Source organism: Eurosta solidaginis, chromosome X (genome assembly GCF_040869045.1).
Source record: "Eurosta solidaginis isolate ZX-2024a chromosome X, ASM4086904v1, whole genome shotgun sequence".
Lineage (NCBI taxonomy): Eukaryota > Metazoa > Arthropoda > Insecta > Diptera > Tephritidae > Eurosta > Eurosta solidaginis.
Window position 1 is genome coordinate 96,511,734 of NC_090324.1, and position 26,767 is coordinate 96,538,500.

Consider the following 26,767-nt stretch of genomic DNA (forward strand, 5'->3'; position numbering starts at 1 on the left):
AAATGCCATTAGCACCGAGATAAATTGCGGTTTAAATCAATACCACCACCGTAGAACAGTACTCGAAGCGCTAGACCTATCAAAAGCTTTTGATACGGTCAACCATGGCTCGTTACTGCAAGACCTGGAAGGGTCTACCCTTCACCTATGTCTTAAAAGGTGGACCGCAAATTATCTGGGTGGTTGGCAGGCATCGGTGCAATTTAGAAACGAAACATCAAAACCAAGGAGAACTAAACAAGGGGTGCCACAGGGTGGTATCCTATCCCCACTTTTGTTTAATTTCTACATATCTAAGCTACCTTTACCACCGGAAGGAGTCACAATCGTTTCCTACGCCGATGACTGCACAATAATGGCCGCAGGCCCAGGCCCACAGATCGATGAGCTATGCAACAGAATAAACGGCTACCTCCCTGATCTCTCCAGTTTTTTCGCCTTGCGAAACCTGGCATTATCACCAAATCTTCCGCGACCTTATTTACAACATGGACGTCCCAAATGTCGACCATTTTGAACATCCACGTCGATGGCACTACGCTACCGACTGTCCTAACCCCCAAAATCTTGGGTGTGATGTTTGATCAGTATCTAAATTTTGGTGAGCACGCAGCCGCAATTGTTCCGAGAATTCAGAGCCGTAACAAAATCCTCAAATCCCTCGCTGGCAGTACCTGGGGAAAAGATAAAGAACCGCTCATGACTACATACAAAGCAATTAGCCAGCCGATTTCGTGCTACGCGTCACCCATATGGTCGCCAAGCCTAAAAATTACCCACAGGAAGAAGCTACAGGCCTGCTAAAATACTGCTCTCAGATTTGCCACGGGCTGTCTTCTTATGTCCCCAGAGCACATAATGGGGCGAGAATACTCCCCATCAGGGAGAGAAATGAGATGCTGACCAAACAGTTCCTGTTGAATACCCAGAAACCTGAGCATCCCAACAGACATCTGATTGATTAACCAGCACCGCCCAGGGGCTTAAGGAGTCACCTCCGTAAGCATTTTGAGGAAATACGGCACCTGAGAACCCAGCCGTATGAAGCGAAAAAACAAAAGCAGTTCCTTGGTGAACTCCACAAACAGGCGTCGGACCTTTATGCCGGAAATTGGCCGGTGAATCCAGTACTCAAAGAAAAGTATCCAAAACTCGCGGAACGCATACTCCCCAGGGAAATGCGTGTCACTCTTGTTCAACTTTGTTCTGGATACTGTAACAGGTTAAACTCTTACCTATCCAGAATCAACCCCGATACACAAAATGTATGCCCCGCTTGCAATGTGTCCCCACATGATACCAACCATCTCTTTAATTGTAATGTGGAACCAACGCCTCTAACACCCCTTTCCTTATGGTCCCCCTGTTGAAACAGCAAGTTTCCTTGGACTCCCGTTAGAGGATATTGATGACAATTTGTGATCGGCCGGGGCTGTTAGGTGGGGCGAAGCACTGCTACAACAACAAAAACAACAAGGTTTGCACATATCGATTACATTTACGAGTTGATCGTCTCGACCGTCAAGCAACTTGAGTTGTAACTTTTTGTCGTACACCCCAACAATTATTTTGTCACGAAGCATTTGTCCGTCGTACGATTTTCCACATTCACACTGGAATTCGCACCGGTTTACTTTTGTTCGTAACTGTGTTTCAAACTCCGCTAATGATTGATGTTCTTTTTGCATTATACAGTTGAACTTGTACGTCTCCATTGGTATATTTTTTTGGGGTAGACAGCGTAGGTCGAATTTCTGCAAAACCTCGTCGAGTGACCGTTGTATAACGGCATCCCCGCACTTGGTTGTGCCTAGCCACGAGTCTTGCGTTCCGTTATTTGGAAAAAGTGCGTCATATATGTTGGCACCAGCCGTACCAATCAACCAAATAAAGTTTGCAATACCAGAAAGTTGCGCTTCCAGTCCTGCCAATAGTGAGCTTAATGAATGCATAAAAAGAGAACATTTTTTAATACCTACAATCGATGACTTAACTGCGGGATTAGTTAAGAAATCTATTTTTTCCGTGCTCGATCTAAGCAATGGATTTTGGCACATGGAGCTAGATAAACCTAGCTCAGACCTTCGTATATAGGTAGCCCTTTGCCTAGATTCGTATGCAAGACACTTCGGGCCAGGGACCGATATATTCGAACAAGTTCTGTTCATAGTTCGATTTGCTTGAAATTTGGTATATACCTATGTAGGTAGCCCTTTGCATAGATTAGGAATTACGATTCTTTTTTTTCGGGAAGTGGACCAGGGACCGATCTATTCAAACAAATTTTAAACGTTTGATTTGCCTAAAATTTGGTATATTGGTAGACCTTTGCCTATATTAATATTTACGAAACTTTTTTTTCCAGGAAATGGACCAGGGAAAAAAAGAGAAACGCAAAAGTATTATTATGATCGAAACGCTAAGGCATTACCTATACTAAATCCAGGAGATATCATAATTTTCAAGAAAAATAATAACGAATGGCATAACGGAACAGTAGTTGCGAAATGTAATGAACGCTTATACCTTGTAAAAGAAAATTTTAATAACCATTTCAGGAGTAATCGTCGCTTCATAGCTAAAGCTCGAAATAACGATTTAAATGCAAGTGAACTGTTAGCAGAGGAAATAATGGATTATAATAACAAAAACCAAGTATTCAGTTCGCCGCAAAGTTCAGTGAGGGACAGTCTGATGGGGGCAAATAAGGAAGTTGATAACACGAAAGAGAATTGTAATGTGGATGAACATTCGGTTGCAGAAACGGTTGCGCCCACAATCGTAGTAGATAACGCAACAGTTTCAGAAGCAAAATCACAAACAAATGAGCATGTTACAACTAGAAGCAAGGCGAATCTATACTAGGTGGTGGCAAAGCGAATTCAATCAATTCGCCGTAAAGTAGAATGTCAAGTCAAAAGAAAATTTTCATTGATTTCGATTAACTGACATGTTGCAGTACAAGGCGTTGTATGGAAAATTATCAAGAAAAAGCAATCAGCTGATGGAATAACACCACCTGTAATGAATTCGCCTTGACTAGAAGCGGGAGAGTAGTAAAACCACCAGCCCGACTTCAATATACATAAACTTAAAAAAAAAAAAAAAGCGTGTACTGAAAGCACATACCATGTTAGCCCCCTTAGGTAGTCGTCGCACTGTGTTGAGGCCCTTAGTGTGATAAGCCAAGATGTTGATCAAGTTTGTTATCGATCACCCCTAAGATAAGTTCATCACTATAAGTATATCAGTAATTAAAAATTTTAACACGTTTTCTACATTGTAGATAATTAAAAATAAAGAGTCAATGAAAGTAACTAATTGTACCATCACTTATTACAAAGAGGAATGGGGTATTAAAGAATATTTGAAGAGGGAGTGGGCCATAGTTCTATAGGTGGACGCCATTTAGGGATATCGCCATAAAGGTGGACCAGGGCTGACTCTAGAATCTGTTTGTACGATATGGGTATCGAATGAAAGGTGTTAGTGAGTATTTTAAAAGGGCGTGGGCTCAGTTCTATAGGTGGACGCCTTTTCCAGATATCGCCATAAAGGTGGACCAAGCGTGACTCTAGAATTTGTTTGTACGATATGGGTATGAAATGAAAGGTGTTAATGAGTATTTTAAAAGGGAGTGGGCCTTAGTTCTATAGGTGGACGCCTTTTCGAGATATCTCCATAAAGGTGGACCAGGGGTGACTCTAGAATTTGTTTGTATGATATGGGTATCAAATGAAATGTGTTATTGAGTATTTTAAAAGGGCGTGGGCTTAGTTCTATAGGTGGACGCCTTTTCCAGATATCGCCATAAAGGTGGACCAATGGTGACTCTAGAATTTTTTTGTACGATATGGGTATCAAATGAAAGGTGCTAATGAGTATTTTAAAAGGGAGTGGACCTTAGTTCTATAGGTGGACGCCTTTTCGAGATATCGCAATAAAGGTTGACCAGGGGTGACTCTATAATGTGTTTGTATGATATGGGTATCAAATTTAAGGTATTAATGAGGGTTTTAAAAGGGAGTGGTGGTAGTTGTATATGTTAAGGCGTTTTCGAGATATCGACCAAATGTGGACCAGGGTGACCCAGAACATCATCTGTTGGGTACCGCTAATCTAATATATATTATAAATGGGAAAGTTTGGATGTTTGGATGTTTGGATGTTTGTCCAGACGTTTGTCTTTGTGACTCAATAACGCAAGAACGGCTGGACCGATTTGGATGAAATTTTGCACACATATAGCCAATAGTCTAGAAGGATCTACTAGCTATATATTTTTCAAAAGGGGCGTGGTCCCCGCCCCCTAGGAACAGTTATAATTTAATTATTATATTTTTTCGTCTTTGCGACTGAATCACGCCAGAATGGCTGCACGGATTTTGATGAAATCTGGGACACAGACAGTAGTCTACTAGCGAAATTTTTTTCGAACGTGGAAAGAGGGATGGGGGTCCCACGACCCCTTCGAGAAATTATTTTTCATAATTTTTACACATTATAACTTTACGTATACTGGCCTTCACCAATATCACAGACTCAAGGTGTCAAATAAGTCGAGGGCTTACAAAGTAAGCAGTGACACCCTCCACCCGCCCCCCCTTTATCTCCTCCTCTGGTGTAAAATCCATAAATTGTTATAACTCAATCTAAATTTTCTCCTAAATCAATAGTTTTTGGTATCTGGTACATACAGAACGAGATCTAGACAATTTTGGAGGAACGATCAGTGGTCCTCTCCTCTACTCCCGCCATCCGCCCTCCATCAATTGTTTTTATTAGCACGCTTTTATTAGCTTTACCTGTATGTTTCTATCTAACTTTTTATTCGCTCCATTGCGCCTGCTGCCTTATTAACATGGTTTTATAATTAGCTTCACCTTATTTGTAATCCCGTAAGGGTCATATCGAGACCCTTCCGGGATCATTTCTGGATGGTTTTCGGGATCGGTCCGGGATTACGCCGGGGTAATTTCGGGACCTTTTCGGGACTATTTCGGGATCATTTTGGGACCCTTCCGGGATCATTTCTGTATAGTTTACGGGATCCGTCCGGGATCCCGTCGGGGTTATTTTGGAACATTTTCGGGACTATTCCGGAATCATTTCGGGACTATTTCGCGATCATTTGGGGACTCTTCCGGCATCATTTCTGGATGGTTTTCGGGATCCGTGCGGGATCTCGTCGGGGTCATATGGGGACTTTTTCGGGATCATTTGGGGGCTCTTCGGGCATCATTTCTGGATGGTTTTCGGGATCCGTCCGGGATATCGTCGGGGTCATTTGGGGACTTTTTCGGGATCATTTGGGAGCTCTTCCGGCATCATTTCTGGATGGTTTTTGGGATCCGTCCGGGATCTCGTCGGGGTCATTTGGGGACTTTTTCGGGATCATTTTGGGGCTCATCCGGTATCATTTCTGGATGGTTTTCGGGATCCGTCCGGGATCCCGTCGGGGTCATTTCGGGACTTTCTCGCGACTAATACGGGATCATTTGGGAACCCTTTCGGCATCATTTCTGGATGGTTTTCGGGATCCGTCCGGGATCCCATTAGGGTAATTTCGGGACTATTAGGGGATCATTTGGGAACGTTTCCGGCATCATTTCTGGATAATTTTCGGGATCCGTCCGGGATGCCGACGAGGTCATTTCGGGATCATTTGGGATACCTACCGGCATCATTTCTGGATGGTTTTTGGGATTCGTCCGGGATCCCGTCGTGGTCCTTTCGGGACTTTTTTTCGACTAATACGGGATCATTTGCGGGCCCTTTCGGCATCATTTCTAGATAGTTGTCGGGATCCGTTCGGGATCCCGTCAGGGTCTTTTCGGAACTATTAGGTGATCATTTGAGGACATTTCCGGCATCATTTCTGGATAGTTTTCGGGATCCTTTCGGGGTTCAGTCAAGGTCATTTCGGGACTTTTTCGGGATCATTTAGAGATGGCTTTCAGGATTCGTCCGGGAACCCGTCAGGGTAATTTCTGCACTTTGCCGAGACTATTTCGGGATAATTTTGGGACCTCCCCAAGATCATTTCTGGATGGATTTTGGGATCAGTCCGGGATGCCGTCAGGGTCATTTTAGCATTAGGTGATCATTTGAGGACCTTTCCGGCATCACTTCTGGATGGTTTTCGGTATCCGCTCAGGATCCCGTCGGAATTATTGCGGGACTTTTTCGGGATTATTTGGTGTCCCTTCCGGCATCATTTCTGGATGGTTTTTGGGATTCGTCCGGCATCCCGTCGGGTTTATTTCGGGACTTTTTCTCGACTAATACGGGATCATTTGCGGGCCCTTTCGGCATCATTTCTAGATAGTTGTCGGGATCCGTTCGGGATCCCGTCAGGGTCTTTTCGGAACTATTAGGTGATCATTTGAGGACATTTCCGGCATCATTTCTGGATAGTTTTCGGGATCCTTTCGGGGTTCAGTCAAGGTCATTTCGGGACTTTTTCGGGATCATTTAGAGATGGCTTTCAGGATTCGTCCGGGAACCCGTCAGGGTAATTTCTGCACTTTGCCGAGACTATTTCGGGATAATTTTGGGACCTCCCCAAGATCATTTCTGGATGGATTTTGGGATCAGTCCGGGATGCCGTCAGGGTCATTTTGGCATTAGGTGATCATTTGAGGACCTTTCCGGCATCACTTCTGGATGGTTTTCGGTATCCGATCAGGATCCCCTCGGAATCAGTGCGGGACTTTTCGGGATCATTTGGGGTCCCTCCCAAGATCATTTCTGGATGGATTTCGGGATCTGTCCGGTATCCCGTCAGGGTCATTTAGGGGTGCGTTCGAGATCCCGTCAGGGTCATTTCGGGACTTCTTCGGGACTATATCGGGATAATTTCTGGATGGTTTATGGGATCCGTCCATGACCCCTTAAGGGTCATTTCGGGACTATTAGGTGATCATTTTAGGACCTTGCCGGCATCACTTCTGGATGATTTTCGGTATCCGTTCGGGATCCCATCGGAATCAATGCGGGACTTTTACGGAATCATTTGGGATTCCTTCCGGCATCATTTCTCAATGGTTTTCGGGATTTGTCCGGGATCCCGTCGGGGTTATTTCGGGACCTTTTCGGGGCTAATACGGGATCATTTGGGGATCCTCTAGGGGTCGTTTCGTGACTTTTTCTGTATTATTTCGGGATCATTTTGGGACCATTTCGGCATAATTTCTTGATGGTTTGCCGGATCCATCAGGGTCATTTCGGGACCATTTTGGGATCATTTGGGGACCCTTCCGAGATCATTTCTGGATCCGTCCGGGATGCCGTAGGAGCCATTTCGGGATTTTTTGTTACTTTTCCGGGATAGTTTTTGCACCCTTCCGGGATCATTTCTGGATCTGTGCGGGATCCCATCTGGGTCAATTTCGGACTATTTCGGGATCATTTTGGAATCCTTCCGGAATCATTTCTGTATGGTTTTCGCGATCCATCGTGGATCCCCTCGGAGCCATTTCGGAACTTTTTCTGGAGTTAGACGGGATAATTTAGGGACCCTTCCTGGATATTTTCTGGGTGTTTTTTGAGATCCGCCCGGGAGCCTGTCAGGGTCATTTCGGAACTTTTTCGGGATCATTTTGGAACACCTTCAGGGATCATTTCTGTGTGGTTCTCTGGATACGTCTAGAATCGTGTCGCTGTCATTTCGGGTTTTTTGGGACTATTCGGGGAACTTTTGGAGACCCTTTCGGGGCATTTCTGGATGGTTTTCGGGATCCGTCCGCGATAGCGTTGGGGTCATTTCGTAGCTTTTTCTGGATAATTTCGGGATCATTTGGGATCCTATCAGGTTATCAGCTCATTTAGTTCTTTTTTTTACTCAATTACAAAAATAAAATGCATTAGACAGAAAACAAAATTTTAAACAGATAATAAGCAGGCTAACGCGAATAGCCCATATATTTAAAATTTTCCTTGCGGACGGGGCCGCGGGTAAAGGCTAGTTTATTTATATATGTAATACCACGAACGGTATTCCTGCCAAGATTTAAAGCCCTTGATTTCGCCCTGCAGAACTTTTTCATTTACTTCTACTTAATATGGTAGGTGTCACACCCATTTTACAAAGTTTTTTTCTAAAGTTATATTTTGCGTCAATAAACCAATCCAATTACCATCTTTCATCCTTTTTTTCGTATTTGGTATAGAATTGTGGCATTTTTTTTTAATTTATCGTAACATTCGATATCGAAAAAGTGGGCGTGGTCATAGTTGGATTTCGTCCATTTTTTACACCAATACAAAGTGAGTTCAGATAAGTACGAGAACTGAGTTTAGTAAAGATATATCGATTTTTGCTCAAGTTATCGTATTAACGGCCGAGCGGAAGGACAGACGGAAGACTGTGTAAAAAAACTGGGGGTGGCTTCAACCGATTTCGCCATTTTTCACAGAAAACAGTTATCGCCCTAGAATCTAAGCCTCTACCAAATTTCACAAGGATTGGTAAATTGTTGTTCGACTTATGGCATTAAAAGTATACTAGACAAATTAAATGAAAAAGGGCGGAGCCACGCCCATTTTGAAATTTTCTTTTATTTTTGTATTTTATTGCACAATATCATTACTGGAGTCGAATGTTGACATAATTTGCTTATATACGGTAAGGATATTTAATTTTATGTTAAAATTTGACTTAAAAAAAATTTTTTTTTAAAGTGGGCGTGGTCGCTCTCCGATTTTGCTAATTTTTATTAAGCATACATATAGTAATAGGAGTAACTCTCTTGCCAAATTTAATCATGATATCTTCAACGACTGCCAAATTACTCCAATAATGATATGGTGCAACAAAATACAAAAATAACAGAAAATTTCAAAATGGGCGTGGCTCCGCCCTTTTTCATTTAATTTGTCTAGGACACTTTTAACGCCATAAGTCGAACAAAAATATAGCAATGCCATAATTCTATACCAAATACGAAAAAAGGGATGAAACATGGTAAGGTAATTGGATTGTTTTATTGACGCGAAATATAACTTTAGAAAAAACTTCATAAAATGGTTGTGACACCTACCATATTAAGTAGAAGAAAATGAAAAGTTCTGCAGGGCGAAATAAAAAAGCCTTAAAATCTTGGCAGGTATTACATATATAAATAAATTAGCGGTATCCAACAGATGATGTTCTGGGTCACCCTGGCCCACATTTTGTTCTATATCTGGAAAACGCCTTCACACCACTCCCTTTTAAAACTCTCATTAATACCTTTAATTTAATACCCATATCGTACAAACTCATTCTAGAGTCACCCCTGGTCCACCTTTATGGCGATATCTCGAAAAGGCGAACATCTATAGAACGAAGGCCCACTCCCTTTTAAAAATACTCATTAACACCTTTCATTTGATACCCATATCGTACAAACAAAGTCTAGAGTCACCCCTGGTCCACCTTTATTGCGATACCTCGAAAAGGCGTCCACCTATAGAACTAAGGTCCACTCCCTTTTAAAATACTCATTAACTCCTTTTGTTTGATACCCATATTGCATACCCACCTTTATGGCGATATCTCGAAACGGCGTCCACCTATGGAACTAAGGATTACTCCCTTTTAAAAATACTCAATAACACCTTTCATTTGTTACCCATATTGTACAAACAAATTCTAGGGTCACCCATGCTCCACCTTTATGGCGATATCTCGAAACGGCGTCCACCTATGGAACTAAGGATTACTCCCTTTTAAAATACTCATTAACACCTTTCTTTTGATACCCATATTGTACAAACAAATTCTAGGCTCACCCCTGGTCCACCTTTATGGCGATATCTCGAAAATGCGACCAAATATACAACAACCACCACTCCCTGTTAAAACCCCCATTAATACTTTTAATTTGATACCCATATCGTACAAACAAAGTCTAGAGTCACCCCTGGTCCACCTTTATTGCGATACCTCGAAAAGGCGTCCACCTATAGAACTAAGGGCCACTCCCTTCTAAAATACTCATTAACTCCTTTCGTTTGATACCCATATTGCACGAACGAATTCTAGAGTCACCCCTGGCCCGCCTTTATGACGATATCTCGAAACGGCGTTCACCTATAGAACTAAGGCCCACTCGCTTTTAAAATACTCATTAACACCTTTCGTTTGATACCCATATTGTACAAACAAATTCTAGGGTCACCCCTGGTCCACCTTTATGGCGATATCTCGAAACGGCGTCCACCTATGGAACTAAGAATTACTCCCTTTTAAATACTCATTAACACCTTTCATTTGATACCCATATCGTACAAACGCATTCTAGAGTCACCCCTGGTCCACCATTATGGCGATATCTCGAAAAGGCGACCACCTATACAACAACCACCACTCCCTTTTAAAACCCTTATTAATACCTTTAATTTGATACCCATATCGTACAAACACATTCTAGAGTCACCCCTTGTCCACCTTTATGGCGATATTTCGAAACGGCATCCACCTATAGAACTAAGGCCCACTCCCTTTTAAAATACTCATTAACACCATTCGTTTGATGCCCATATTGTACAAACAAATTCTAGGGTCACCCCTGGTTCACCTTTGTGGCGATATCTCGAAACGGCGTCCACCTATGGAACTAAGGATTACTCCCTTTTAAAATACTCATTAATACCTTTCATTTGATACCCATATCGTAGAAACGCATTCTAGAGTCAAACCTGATCCACCTTTATGGCTATATCCCTAAATGGCATCCACCTATAGAACTATGGCCCACTCCCTCATAAAATACTCTTTAATGCCTTTTATTTGATACACATTCCAGGGTTTCTCGCGTTTCATTTTCCTACATGGTTATTTTCCCTTATGTTGTCACCATAGCTCTCAACTGAGTATGTAATGTTCGGTTACACCCGAACTTAACCTTCCTTACTTGTTTTATACTCAGTTGAGCAGAGCTCACAGAGTATATTAAGTTTGATTGGATAACGGTTGGTTGTACATATATAAAGGAATCGAGATAGATATAGACTTCCATATATCAAAATAATCAGGATCGAAAAAAAATTTGATTGAACCATGTCCGTCCGTCCGTTAACACGATAACTTGAGTAAATTTTGAGGTATCTTGATGAGATTTGGTATGTGGGTTCCTGAGCACTCATCTCAGATCGCTATTTAAAATGAAAGAAATCGGACTATAACCACGCCCACTTTTTCGATATCGAAAATTTCGAAAAACCGAAAAAGTGCGATAATTAATTACAAAAGACAGATAAAGCGACGAAACTTGGTAGATGAGTTGAACTTATGACGCAAAGTAGAAAATTAGTAAAATTTTGGACAATGGGCGTGGCACCGCCCACTTTTAAAAGAAGGTAATTTTAAATTTTGCAAGCTGTAATTTGGCAGTCGTTGAAGATATCATAATGAAATTGGGCAGGAACGTTACTTCTATTACTATATCTACGCTTAATAAAAATTAGCAAAATCGGAGAAGGACCACGCCCACTTTTAAAAAAAAAAATTTTTTAAAGTAAAATTTTAACAAAAAATTTAATATCTTTACAGTATATAAGTAAATTATGTCAACAGTCAACTCCAGTAATGATGTGGTGCAACAAAATACAAAAATAAAAGAAAATTTCAAAATGGGCGTGGCTCCGCCCTTTTTCATTTAATTTGTCTAGGATACTTTTAACGCCATAAGTCGAACAAAAATTAACTAATCCTTTTGAAATTTGGTAGGGGCATAGATTTTATGACGTTAACTGTTTTCTGTGAAAAGGGGCGGAATCGGTTGATTCCACGCCCAGTTTTTATACACAGTCGTCCGTCTGTCCTTCCGCATGGCCGTTAACACGATAACTTCAGCAAAAATCGACATATCTTTAATGAACTTAGTTCACGTGCTTACTTGAACTCACTTTATCTTGGTATGAAAAATTAACGAAATCCGACTATGACCACGCCCACTTTTTCGATATCGAAAATTACGAAAAATGAAAAAAATGCCATAATGCTATACCAAATACGAAAAAAGGGATGAAGCATGGTAAGGTAATTGGATTGTTTTATTGACGCGAAATATAACTTTAGAAAAAACTTTATAAAATGGTTGTGACACCTACCATATTAAGTAGAAGAAAAAGAAAAAGTTCTGTAGGGCGAAATAAAAAACCCTTAAAATCTTGGCAGGTATAACATATATAAATAAATTAGCGGTATCCAACAGATAATGTTCTGGGTCACCCTGGTCCACATTTTGGTCGATATCTGGAAAACGCCTTCACATATACAACTACCACCACTCCCTTTTAAAACTCTCATTAATACCTTTAATTTGATATCCATATCGTACAAACTCATTCTAGAGTCACCCCTGGTCCACCTTTATGTCGATATCTCGAAAAGGCGAACACCTATAGAACGAAGGCCCACTCCCTTTTAAAAATACTCATTAACACCTTTCATTTGATACCCATATCGCACAAACAAAGTCTAGAGTCACCCCTAGTCCACCTTTATTGCGATACCTCCAAAAATGCGTCCACCTATAGAACTAAGGTCCACTCCCTTTTAAAATACTCATTAACTCCTTTTGTTTGATACCCATATTGCACAAACGAATTCTAGAGTCACCCCTGGCCCACCTTTATGGCGATATCCCGAAACGGCGTCCACCTATGGAACTAAGGATTACTCCCTTTTAAAAAACTCATTAACACCTTTCTTTTGATACCCATATTGTACAAACAAATTCTAGGGTCACCCCTGCTCCACCTTTATGGCGATTTCTCGAAACGGCGTCCACCTATGGAACTAAGGATTACTCCCTTTTAAAATACTCATTAACACCTTTCTTTTGATACACATATTGTACAAACAAATTCTAGGGTCACCCCTGGTCCACCTTTATGGCGATATCACGAAAATGCAACCACCTATACATCAACCACCACTCCCTTTTAAAACCCTCATTAATACCTTTAATTTGATACCCATATCGTACAAACACATTCTAGAGTCACCCCTGGTCCACCTTTGTGGCGATATTTCGAAACGGCGTCCACCTATAGAACTAAGGCCCACTCCCTTTTAAAATACTCATTAACACCTTTCGTTTGATGCCCACATTGTACAAACAAATTCTAGGGTCACCCCTGGCCCACCTTTATGGCGATATCTCGAAACGGCGTCCACCTATGGAACTAAGGATTACTCCCTTTTAAAATACTCATTAACATCTTTCATTTGATACCCATATCGTACAAACGCATTCTAGAGTCAACCCTGATCCACCTTTATGGCTATATCCCTAAATGGCGTCCACCTGTAGAACTATGGCCCACTCCCTCATAAAATACCTTTAATGCCTTTCATTTGATACGCATGTCATACAAACACATTCCAGGGTTTTCCTCGGTTCATTTTCCTACATGGTTATTTTCCCTGATGTTGTCACCATAGCTCTCAACTGAGTATGTAATGTTCGGTTACACCCGAACTTAACCTTCCTTACTTGTTCGTTAATTGCTTTGTCACCGTCCGCTGTCTCCAGCGATGCCAGATTGTCTATTGTTGAAAATTATGGCGCCGTTAATTCTATTAATTTCACCGCCGCCGATATTGCACATACTGTCGCCCCAAATGAAAGCACCTCTTATGCTGTAAATACCAATGATAAGCCTCATAACGCTAATATTGTGTCTGCTGATAATATTAATTATGTTAATACTGGCGTGCAACCTGAGGCCCCCAGAGAGGTGACGGCTGTGCCGCTCGTAGATCGATATTTGTATCAAGGCTTCACGATTCGTTGACGGAAGATGATATAATTAACTATATTGTATCTAAGCTTAATTTTAGACCTATGAAATTAAGTGTTTACAAATTTAATTTTAAGTATGAAAGTGACATCTCGTCTTTTAAAATATCAGTGCCTGATGCATATTTTGATAAAATTCTTGAACAGTCTTTTTGGCCGATACATTAGGTGGTTCATTTGTTCACGAAAAAGGCAAATGTAAGAAATTCAAAAACGTAAATATCGGTTTGTCTAATATATCTATTCATTATCAGAATGTCAATGGCTTACGATCCAAATTGAGTTCTTTATTTCTAAACAGTTTTTCTCTGCTGAGACCTGGCTTAAAGAAGACAATTATAATTAAGAGATTTTCTCGAATAATTATGTCGTGTATAGGCGCGATCGCGCGTCTAGTGCGGGTGGTGTCCTTATAGCCATGGACTCTATCCTATCGTCGGAATTACTGTTGTTGGACAACAACTTTGACATTGAATTTATAGCAGTCAAGATCTCTTTACATGGTTTCAATCTATTTATTTGCTACTGCTATATACCGCCACAGTCGGATATGCACGTTTATACTCAACATAGCTCATCTATATGTAGTGTTTACTGAGTTGCGAGATAGAGACCGCCTGGTGGTGCTTAGTGACTTCAATTTGCCTACAGTAAATTGGATTAGTAACAGCGAATTAAACTTTTTGACGTTCACTAATAAGCACGATTTTTGTAAAAGCCTGCTTAATTCACATTTACTAAAATTAAACAATACACTAAATTGCAAAAATATATAGCTGGATTTATTATTTGCGGATGGTCCTGTGGGTATTGCCCTCAAACGAATTCCTCCCTTATCACTTCCAGAGGATCCTCTACCTACATCCTACACTTGAGATAATGCTTGATTATGCTCAGCCTGTGTTGTTTGATGCAGCAAGAGGAAAATCTAGTTTTCGATCAAGATGTTTTATAAGGCAAATTTTAATGAGCTGAATTATCTTATTTCTACCCACGAATGGTAGGATCTTTACGCTTGTAATGATATCGATTCAGCAACATCTATTTTTACAGTTCTCTCGATGGCTTCTTCGATTGCTGTGTGCCTCTTCGCCATGGCAGTACGGAAACGGGAAAACCGCAGTGGTTCTCAAGACATCTTGTGAGACTATATAATTTCAATTCAACTGTATAATATTAAATCTAGACTATACAAACGATTTAAAATATCAGGATCATGCTCCGATTTTTCTAAATATTTAGTTGCTAGATCAAACTTTCATCGTCTTAATCAACAGTGCTATAAATATTACTTAAACCGGTGTAAGCTTAAATTTTTTAACAACAGTTGTACAGTTTTGTCAATTCGAAGAGAAAAACTTCAGGATTTCCATCTGCTTTTGTCTATGGATGTAAAGATGCAAGCTCTGATGATGATGTCGCCAACTTATTTGCAGAATTTTTTAAGTCGACCTATTCATCAGAACTTTTTCAATTAGATCTCTATCCGTACATTTTAGACAGTTCTAATTGTATTCTAGATCCTGTCATCGATATAGATATTGTTCTCAAGAGTCTTCTTGAGTTGAATCCGAACTTTTCTCCGGGTCCAGATGGTGTTCCTTGTTGTGTGCTAAAGTTCTGCGCTATCAAGTTATCCAAGGCGATCTTTAAATTATTTACACTATCTCTGGAATCTTCTCTATTCCCTTCAATTTGGAAGCAGTCAATTATTATTCCCTTACATAAGAAAGGTAGTAGGTCCAGGATTGAGAACTACGGGGGCCAGGGCCGGACTTGAGGTATTTGCCGCTTAAATTTTTTAGGCTGTTTATTTTTCTACGCCTCCCCTCAAGTTATTCAAAGATTTTTAAGTTAACAAGAAAACTTAATTAAACATTATTTTAAAAATTAAAGTAAAGAGTACAAAGAAGTTAACACTATATTTACTCCCCCTCCAAGAGAGTTTAAAACAAACAAATTATTAATTAATATTAAATGAAACCTTTTTTTGTTTTTTGTTGTTTAATGTATTTGTATTTGTATTTAAATTAGTGTTAATAAGTACATTTTCTGGTTTAAGTAAATCAATCGAAAAATGTTTAATAGTACTTTTGTATTGAATTGTAAATGTTTTATGTTTCTTAGAAATAACTTTAAAAGGTCCTTCATAAGGTGATTCTAAATTAGGTTTACGAAGAACTTTAACAAAAACATACTTACAATTTTCTAATTTTTTAGTAACGAAAAAACTTTAGAACGAACAAGCGAAAAAAATTCTCTTATTTTTTGAAGATCGTCATTAGAAAAATCATGTTCTTTATTTTTATTTGAAATAATTAATTCACCAGGTATTCTAAGTGTTTGACCATAAACAAGTTCAGCAGATGAACATTTTAAATCTTCTTTAATAGAAGTTCGTAAACCAAGTAGAATGAATGGTAAAATGTCAGACCAATGAACCAAGTCGTTTGATGCTATAATTGCTGCTTTTAAAGTTCGATGAAATCTCTCTGCCATTTGCTTGGGAATGGTAAGGAGATGTATGAATTTTATGAGAACCTAAAAGTTTAGTTAATTCCGTAAAAAACTTTTGAGGTGAATTGTGAACCTTGATCTACTGTAATATTCAATGGTATACCAAATCGTGGTATATAATTTTGAATAAAAGTTTTTACTATAGTATTTGATGAAATATCTTTAAGTGGATAAGCTTCAGGCCAACGTGAAAATCTGTCAATAATTGTTAAAATATAACAATTTTCATTTGAAACTGGAAGAGGTCCAACAATATCCATATGAATATGTTCAAAACGACTTGATGGTATTTGAATTTTTTGAATAGGAGATTTAGTATGTCTTGAAATTTTGGATTTTTGACAATTGATACAAGATGAAGTCCAATCGTTAATTTCTTTACGCATGTTAGGCCAATAATATTTATTTTGAATTAATTTTCTAGTTGTTCTTATACTTGGATGAGATAATGAGTGAATTTTTCAAAAATAATTATTCTCATAGAATGTGGAAACATAAGGTCGAAAAGGTTGTAGAGGAACATCACACCATATATTTAAATTAATAACTGGAATATGAATTTATTTTAAATTATTTTTAGAATTTTGATCAGAAATGGTTTTTGTAAAAATTTATCAGTTTGTTGTTCTTTATATAAAGTTTCTATATTTATGTATATCTTGAGTTGAAATTGCATTTATTTCTGGAATACGGAAAAGTGTGTCAGCAACTATGTTGTCTTTTCCACGTATATATTGAGCAATATATTCAAGATGACGTAGTTGACGAGGATAATCTATCTAGTTTAGAATCTAGAACATGAATTAAAGGTTTATGACCAGTATAAATTGTAAAAGTTCTACCATCAAGAAAATGTTTAAAATGTTTAATTGAATTATAAATTGCCTATAGTTCACGATCAAATGTTGAATATTTAGTTTCTGTTGTAGTTAATTTTCTTGAAAAATAGCTAAGGGTTCTAGTATATTATTGCTAGTTTGTTGAAGAACTGCTCGAATAGCAACATTTGATGCATCTACTGCTAATGATAAAGTACCATTTTTGTCGAAATGTGTAAGTAAAGTATTTTTAGCAAAAAGTTTTTTAACATTTTCGAAAGATGTTGTGGTTTCGTTTGTCCAATTTAATTGTTTGAGTTTGTTTTTGATTGCATGTGTTAACATTTCATGCAGAGGACTAAGTTCTGTTGCTAACATTTTAATATATCTGTGATAGTAATTTATCATACCTAAAAATTTTTTTAATTTATTTATAGAAATTTGGTTTTTCTAAATTTGTTATGATTTCAATTCAATCTAAAGATGGTTTAATACCTTCGCCTGAAAATTCGTAACTTAAAAAATTTAATTTATTTACACCGGGAACACATTTTGAAGGTTTAATATTTAAATTATATACTTCAAGTCTTTTGAAAACTGATTTTAAATGGTTTATATGTTGATATTCGTTTTTACGAATCCATAATTTGAAAAGTAATTCTTGACTTACAATGGAGTCAGTACCATAAGTGATTTCATAAATCTGAATAATTCAGATGGGGAACGATCACCAAGTTCAGTTTGAAAATAATTGTTCTAATCGTTTCTCTTCACTAAGAGAAAATCTTTCACACACAATTTTTTTGATTGTATCATATTTACAGGAAAAGCGCTATGTGGCCATAAAAATTGTCAAATCTGCTCATTATTTCGCTGAGACGGCAAAAGATGAAATTAAGATACTCAAATCGGTGCGTGATTCAGATTCAAGTAATCCGCGTCGTCAAAAAACGGTGCAATTGCTAGATCATTTTAAGAACACTGGCGTAAATGGCACACACATTTGTGTGGTATTCGAGGTGCTCGGCGACAATCTGTTAAGACTCATAACCAAATCCAATTATCGTGGTATACCAATTGAAAATGTGAAATCCATAACACGTCAGGTGCTCGAAGGTTTAGATTATTTACATACATGTTACAAAATTATACATACCGATATAAAACCAGAAAATGTGCTACTCTGTGTTGATGAACAATATGTACGTTCGTTGGCAAATGAAGCTGCGGAATTGTATGTGATGAATTATAAAATGTTTCCTTCGTTTGTAAGTCGTGCACCAAAAGAGTATCGCGAGCCACAAATTACCGGCAAAATGAGTAAAAATAAAAAGAAGAAACTTAAAAAGAAAGCAAAGAAACGTTTGGAACTATTTAAAAAACAATGGGATTATTTGGAACAAAGTGGTGACACGCCAGTTGGAGATGGTGGTGGTATTGTTGCTGACGGCACAGAGCTCTCTAACGATGGTGTTGGCGATGGTAGTACTGAGCAGAGGGCTCGTTTGAATTTTACATTGGTGAATGGTAATACATATGATGCGGAGTATAAGCAAGAAGATGATTATGACGATGATGAAAATGCTGAGCAAGATGTCATTTCTGAGGAGCATACTGCAGATGGTGATGCCGATGATGATGATGAAGAAGAGCAACAGCACCAACTGCAAGTACGTGACAGTAATAATTCAAATACGAACTCACCACGAAAACAGCAAAGACAGAAAGCAGGTGTAGCGACAGTAGAACAGGTTGTTACCAATAGTGTTGGTGGTGCTGCTGGCGAGAAGAAGAAAAATAAGAAGAACGCAGCGCAACAACAGCAACAACAACATCATAAAGAGAAGGAAAAACTACAACAACAACAAAATGATAACACGTCCACCTCGAGCAGCGATAGCCGTACCATTAAGGACGAGCGTAATGACTCAGGCAGCTCTTCTCCGACCCTTAAAGGACAATCAGTAAACAAGAAAGTTTCAACAATAAAAACCATCGACGCAAAGGCAAGCAACAAAGCGCAAAAAAATAATATAAAAAATTATAAAAATTCAAGCACTTCAAATACGCATATAATAACAAATACCAAACAAAACTGTAATAATAATGAGAAAATTGTTAACTGCATCAAATATTTATATTATTTTAAAAAATTTTTTTTTTGTTTATTTTTGAGTTTAAATATTTTAATACTAATAAGAATTATCTTTTTTTGAAGTTATTCAAAAATGTTTAAGTTAACACGAATTTCAATAAAAATTATTTTAAAAATTGAAGTAAAGAGTACAGTTAACACTATATAGACTAATCCCAACCCCCATTTGTATGGGAGATGCCACGACCCTCGTTATACCCAGTTTTTCTGGAAGGGGTAGGTATTGGTCTCATATAACTACTCACCTAATTTCAGTCGTCTAGCCTTAATACTTTCAGATATATTGACTACGAAAAATTCCAGTTGTATGGGAGGTGCCACGCCCCCTTTTTCGTTATACCCAGTTTTTCTGGAGGGGGTAGGGATTGGTCTCATATAACCACTCACTTAATTTCAGTCGTCTAGCCTTAATACTTTCAGATATATTGACTACGAAAAATTCCAGTTGTATGGGAGGTGCCACGCCCCCTTGTTGAAAACTTTTTTTATATAGCCTACCATAGATTGACGCACTCAGGGTATGTCATGGCAAAATTTCGTTCGATTCCATTCTGCGGTTTAGGCTGCAAGTCCAAACATACATACAAACATACTTTCACAAATATATAGTAGATTGCATGTACATACATATGTACATGGTTAACAAATTTTGATCTTTCCATAAAAATACACTTATTCACAATAATTTGCGTCGAACCTTATTTTTTGCAAATTCTTCTATCAACTTATCACAATCAAGTTTTACATATAATGAAGATTCAATTGCAAGTAAAGCCGTAGCCGACGTTCGGTGTTCTGATGTTGTTGAAGGTAAATAATTTTTTATTCTTCGTAAACATGAAAAAGATCTTTCGGCACTGCACTTTGTTACTGCAGTGCATACAAGTATTGTATAAGCTATTTCGACGTTTGGAAACACCATTTGAAGATCATTTTTTCGCAAAAATTTTAGCATTTCTGTTGGTGAAAAATTTGATATCTGCATTTCCATGCAATGCATTTTAAAATGAACTCATCCTCAAAGGATGTCTCCAAGTCTTCGTGATAAAATTCACACAACTGTTTTGCTTGCTCACGAAGGTCTTCAGAACTTAAAGTATTCAATTCAATGAGCGCAGAAAATTTCTTAAAAATGTTTTTGTATACTGAGCTTCTTTTTTCTAGATTGCAGAGTAAATTGTCGATGATAACATTAAAAGAATTGACTCTCAAGTCTTCTCTGCCCAACAATGTTACATCTCCTTCTTTTTTTTCATCAAACTGAGTTTTCCTGATTTTTTTTCTACTTTGACAAGTCTTATATTCTTTAAAGACTGATGCCTCAAGGGCTTTTTTTTTTCAAAAATGTCAAAATCTTTACGCATCATTTTAACAGTATTAAGAAGTCCATCGTACAATTGAATCACTTGGTCCTTTGTAGTAGAAACAGATTGCAATTTCTTACTGACTGCTTCGAAACGTGAAAGAATAAAATGCCAAAAACCAACCATAAAAACTGTTTCAAGAGATTCTAATTTATCCCGGATTCCTTTGGCCACGTGATACGTTGTTGCACAGAGTAGCAGACGACATGTTAAACGCTCTGTTGCACACACTTTTAAAATTTTCGCGCCTTTATCTGAATGCTTACGACTGATGATCCATGAAATGAATGAACAAATTCCTTATATTAAATTATTGATATAGGTACATTTTTTAAATTTTATTTTCCTTTATTTGAGATATAAATGATTATCCAATATAATTTTTTTCCTTACACATTTGATTTCCAAATCATAAATTATTCTGTCGTTAGGTTCTAAAAATTGTTCGCTCCCTAAATGGCGCCCCCAAAACTTTGCCGCCCTAGGCTACAGCCTAGTCAGCCTAGTGGTAAGTTCGGCCCTGACAGGGGCATATCTAAACTTTCGGCTATACCAAAAATGTTTGAAAAGATCATCACCTGCCAAATTCAATATATATACCCAGCCAGAAGATCAACCACAACCAACTTGTTTGAGTTCACTTCTCTAGTTATGGATGGATTCTTATCCAATAAGCAAACCGATGTTATTTATACCGACTTCAGCAAAGCATTTGACTCTGTTAACCGTGAGCTTTTAACTTATAAACTTGACTTACTGGGTTTTCCGAAGAATTTATTACTTTGGCTTCGCAGCTATCTTGTAAATAGAACTCAGCGAGTTATGTTCAAAAACAGTATCTCTGAGTTGATAGAAGTAAATTCTGGTGTGCCTCAGGGTATCCATTTGGGTCCATTACTTAAAACACTCTTCATAAATGACTAACCTAAGGTTATTTAATATTCCCGAGCTCTAATGTATGTAGATGGTGTAAAACTATGCTATACATACTTGCCTTCTGACTCTTCTCGTTTGGATCTACTTTAGGCCGATATAGACTCATTTAAATTATGGTGTACAGGAAATCTACTAGTTTTGAACAGTTGCAAATCATAGAGTCAGTTGCATTTCATAGAGTCCACCCAGTTTTAAAGTCCTATATTCTAGATGGTGCTCTCTTTGAGCTATATCTGTAGTATCTGACCTAGGTGTTCTGTTTGATGCGAAAATGAGCTTTAACATGCATATCTCATCTATCATAAACAAAACATCGGGTGTACTTGGATTTATTAAAAGAAGGGCTAAAGAATTCGACGGTCCTTATCTAACCAAAACTCTTTACACATCATTGGTACGCCCAATACTAGAGTATTGTTTCTGTGTTTGGTTTCCGGGATATAAAAATCATATAGATCGAATTGAATCGGTACAGAAACAGTTTCTAATCTTCGCATTACGTGGTCTTAACTGGGAATCAAATTCTCATATCCCGCCTTATAGAAATAGACTTTTTCTCATTAGTTTACCAAGTTTAGAGAATAGAAGAACATTACTCGGGGTAATGTTTCTTCATAAACTGATTATCGGAAAGATAGACTCCACTGATCTTGTGAGCAGACTAAATTTTTCTGTTCTTGCGAGAACTTCGGGACACTGTGTTCTCTTTTATTTACCCATTCTTCGGCGAAATTTTGCAAATTTAGACCTCTTCGCAATTGGTGCTCGCGCTATAATGAACTGTACAACTGTATTAATTGTGAGTATACGGCTACTGCTATCCGTAAGGAAAAACTCTCACGTCTGGCATGATATTTTTCAAATATTTTTAATAAGATGTCAATTTTTATTTCAATATTAATTTTGATTTAGATATTGATTAAAATTAAAATTTAACTTAATTACTTTTATTGTTTATAATTTTGTTTTTATTTTAAATTTTGTTTTTAGACTTATGTTTTTTTCTTATTATTTGTACTTAATCTTGTATCCAGTAGTCGACCGCTTTGAGTCTGTGTTGACTTTAATATAGTAAATAAATACATAAATAAATAGCGAATTAATTTCATCATAAAAAAAAATTTATTTTTTAAACAGAAATAAATAGCCCGAACAAATTGTTTACAAGTGATCAATATTTTCATAAATAAAGTTTAAACTATCGCGTACATTTATCAAAATAGTTGCAAAGGTGTTCAGTGAGCTTTTCTGAAAGGAAAGGAAAGGAAGGGAAAGGAAAGAAAAGAAAGGGAGGTAAAGAAAAGGAAAGGAAAAGAAGGAAAAGAAACTGAGAAACAGATCGAGTTAGAGGAATATATACAGATAGAGATAGATGTAGTGGAGGAGTAAGGAGAGAGAGGTATAGAGAAAAGAAGGGTGGGAAAAGCTGAGGGGAGAAAGAGGACCAGAGAGAGAGAAAGGCAGAGGGGGGAGTGATAAAAATATAGAGCAAATAGGGTGAGAGGGGGAAGAAGAGTAAGAATAAAAACTTCCTAAAAGTTATGCAGATAGATCAAAGTTAGGATAGAACAAAGTCTGCCGGGTCTGTTAGTCCATAATCTAAAAATTAGTCGCTGCTAAGCGCAAAACTCGAGAACGGTTGGACCGATTTATTTCTTTGTTTAGAATATTCCTTGCAGTACGAGGGTGATTCTTACTAGAGTTGGCTCGTTTCGTTCTGAACTTGTTCAATTGACCGGGTCTCTCAACTGAACAAGTGAACTAGACCTTCGATTTCGGTTCTATTTGTTCTTTTAGTTCGTTTTATCTAATGTTATTCTTTTTCTCTTCTCGTTCGCGAACATAGTAAATTAATACATACATACGCAGAAATTCACAGTGAGCACGTATGTCGATGATGCCACTTACACTAAAGATATGTGTGGTTATATTTGTGTGTGGCACTGCTACAACAATATATGTCTGGACTATTTATGAAAAACATCTTTTGTAAGAAACTAATTATTACATTTATTAAACTTGAAAAGTTCCTATTTACAATTTGTGTCTGTACTCGTTCAATTTCCTGGATCTTCCGAAATTTGTTACTTTTTTTGAAGTTAATTATACATATATATATTAACTTATTTATTCATAACACATTAAAATATACCTACACAAAGCATTGCTGCATACACACCCCCATCTATACTTGTTCGCTTTTTTCGTGGGTGCGGCAGCAGTGAACAAATTTTCAGAAACATGTTTTCGATAACCAACTGGTATGGACCATCTGCCTGCCCTACTTCTTATATAATTTGTAAATTTTTGCATGTCATTAGACGATCCAGTGTTGTTTATTAAGTTGTCCAAACTTTCTTCAGAAAAAAATACTTCTTTTTTGGGGCTGGTTTGACGGACAGATTTAATTTCTTGCCTTGAGTGCTTAAATTTAAAGGCATATTAGTCTTTTTGTACCCACAAGAGTTGAGTTTTTCTTTTATAATTTTTGAAGCTATTTGCTTCTGTGCCTTTTGTGGCAGTTTGTCCACTATTTTAATAACATTTTCCAGACTTCTACTTTTTATCATGCAGGAATATCGTTTTCCTCTACCTACTTCCTGACAACAAGATTCGCATAGATTTCTTGACATTTTTTTGCACGGAAACTGTTCAAAAGTCGAATCAACATCACGTTTGCTGCAAACGTCTATTTGAGTTAAATCTCGTCTATTACCTTTCCCTTTCATAACTTTTGGATGGAAAGTTCATCTAGCTATAATGCATATATAGCACCCGCATACATCGGTGCAACCTCTGGTGTAAGTAACGAAATGCAATCTGTTGTAGTTCGGCATATTTGGTAAATCTCTTTTGACAATCCCTCTTTCTCGCTCGTTCAACGTAGTTCGACACTTACCGCAAATACCTGAAGGGAATTTGGAATCACTTTTATTGTATTCGCTATTTAAATGTTTCTTTATAGATTTTCTAATTTTTTTGTAACAAGAAAAGCCGATTTTTGTTTACCAAAAATTATTTTTCCACTACACGGAGCACATAATTTCAACCGATTTTTTTCATGCCTAGGAGTACCACCCATATTTATTTACTTTATGTTTGATGATTTTATTGAGTTAGTTCCTATGGAATGAAACCAAATTGTGAAATGACAAATATTTGTTTTTAAAAAGAAAAAATGCTCTTTATTTTTGAGTTGAGTTTCAATACAATGGAATTAGTTTAATAGCAAAAAACAAATAACATTTTTTTTTTAAATCATCAAATTTTAAATTGAAAAATTGCACAGTAAATACGTTCAAAGTAGAAAAATAAAGCGATTCGTTACGAAGTGTTACGAGAAGGAAGGGAAGATACAAAATTTCGGTCCTTAACGTCAAACAAACTGAATAAAAAAAGCTCCTTGTTTTTTTTTTAAGTTTATGTATATTGAAGTCGGGCTGGTGGTTTTACTACTCTCCCGCTTCTAGTTGTAACATGCTCATTTGTTTGTGATTTTGCTTCTGAACCTGTTGCGTTATATACTATGATTGTGGGCGCAACCGTTTCTGCAACCGAAGATTCATCCACATTACAATTCTCTTTCGTGTTATCAACTTCCTTATTTGCCCCCATCAGACTGTCCCTCACTGACCTTTGCGGCGAACTGAATACTTGGTTTTTGTTACTATAATCCATTATTTCCTGTGCTAACACTTCACTTGCATTTAAATCGATATTTCGAGCTTTAGCTATGAAACCACGATTACGCCTGATTCAAATTGTCCTTTACAAGGTATGAGCGTTCATTACATTTCGCAACTACTGTTCCGTTATGCCATTTGTTATTATTTTTCTTGAAAATTATGATATCTCCTGGATTTAGTATAGGTAATGCCTTAGCGTTTCGATCATAATAATACTTTTGCGTTTCTCTTTTTTTAGCTATCTTATTTGCAACTTTAATTTCGCTTAAGCTGTTTCTCATCAGCAGTGATCTCGAAATCGGTAGTTTAGTTTTCACTAGTCGACCATAGAACAATTCGGAGGGAGTTATCTGCATGCCCGTTAAGGGTGTTGTATTATATTCTAATAGTCGGTATGCAAAATTGTCTACACTATTTCATATAAAACATCTTTTCAGAATATTTTTCGCAATTGACACTTCTTTTTCTGCTAGTCTGTTGCTTTGTGGGTATATGGGACTCGAGAACCTGAATTGAATATTGAACTCATTGGCGAATTTTTGAAATTCGGTTGAACCAAAAGGCGAGTTGTCACACTTGATTATGGTTGGGTAACCGAGTAAGTCAAAAATATTGCATAGTATGTTAATTATGTTGTTTGAAGTTTTGTTACGTATTTTTACTGGTACTAAATAGTTTTAATATGCATCGAAAAGTGCAATATAATCGTAACCTGCATGTTCAAATAAATCTACGCCTATGAAATGGGTATTTTGGCAGTTCTTCTGGCACTAGTGGTTGCTTTTATTTTTCCCGTTTGAACTTTTCGCATGTCTGAAAAGACGTAACTAAATATTTGATCGCCGCAGTCATACCTGGCCAGTAGTACAACATTTCTGCTCGGGCAAGAGTTTTTTCGATTCCAAGATGGGGGGAGTTCAAATAGGCTGCTATTTTGTTTCTTAATTCTGGAGGTACAACTAATCTATGATTCAGAAGCGGTAATCCGTTTTCAAAATGCAACCCGGACTTGAATTTGTAAAAATGCTGACATAGCTCATCTATTTGATGGAACTTTGGCCATCCATTTTTAACGTACCCACATAGCCGTGAAAATTCTGTGACTGCTTATATGACTCCCGATAAACCGTCCACTTCCGTAATCTCTAGAAGTTGTGCCCTTGATAGACAATCTGCTACAAGTATTACTTTACCTGGCTTTTAGTCGACTTTCATTTGAGGGTATTTTAAGAGAAACGTCATCTATGGAACGTTTAACTAATGCTTCTAACGGCTTGTGGTCACTTTTGACCGTAAAATCGTGCCCATATAAAAAGAAATGAAGTCTTTGGCACGTAAAATCTATTGCAAGGAGCTCTTTTTCTATTTGTGCCCACCTCTCTTCTTTCTTACTCAAGGTTCGTGACGCAAACGCTATAGGCTGACCCTTTTGAAGGATGGCACAGCCCAGTCCATTCTTTGATGCATCCGTTTGAACAACAATTGGAAGGTTTGGATC

General features: G+C 37.7%; 1 protein-coding gene across 1 annotated transcript in view; it reads left to right on the forward strand.

Annotated features, from left to right (window-relative positions):
* The window catches only part of LOC137235061 (probable serine/threonine-protein kinase dyrk1), a 112,085-nt gene that overhangs the window by 76,439 nt on the left and 8,879 nt on the right, over positions 1–26,767 (forward strand). The window contains exons 2-4 of the mRNA XM_067758284.1: positions 2,366–2,845; positions 3,225–3,250; positions 17,953–19,252. Coding sequence (XP_067614385.1) covers positions 2,366–2,845; positions 3,225–3,250; positions 17,953–19,252 — 1,806 coding nt within the window. The remainder of the gene's footprint in view (positions 1–2,365; positions 2,846–3,224; positions 3,251–17,952; positions 19,253–26,767) is intronic.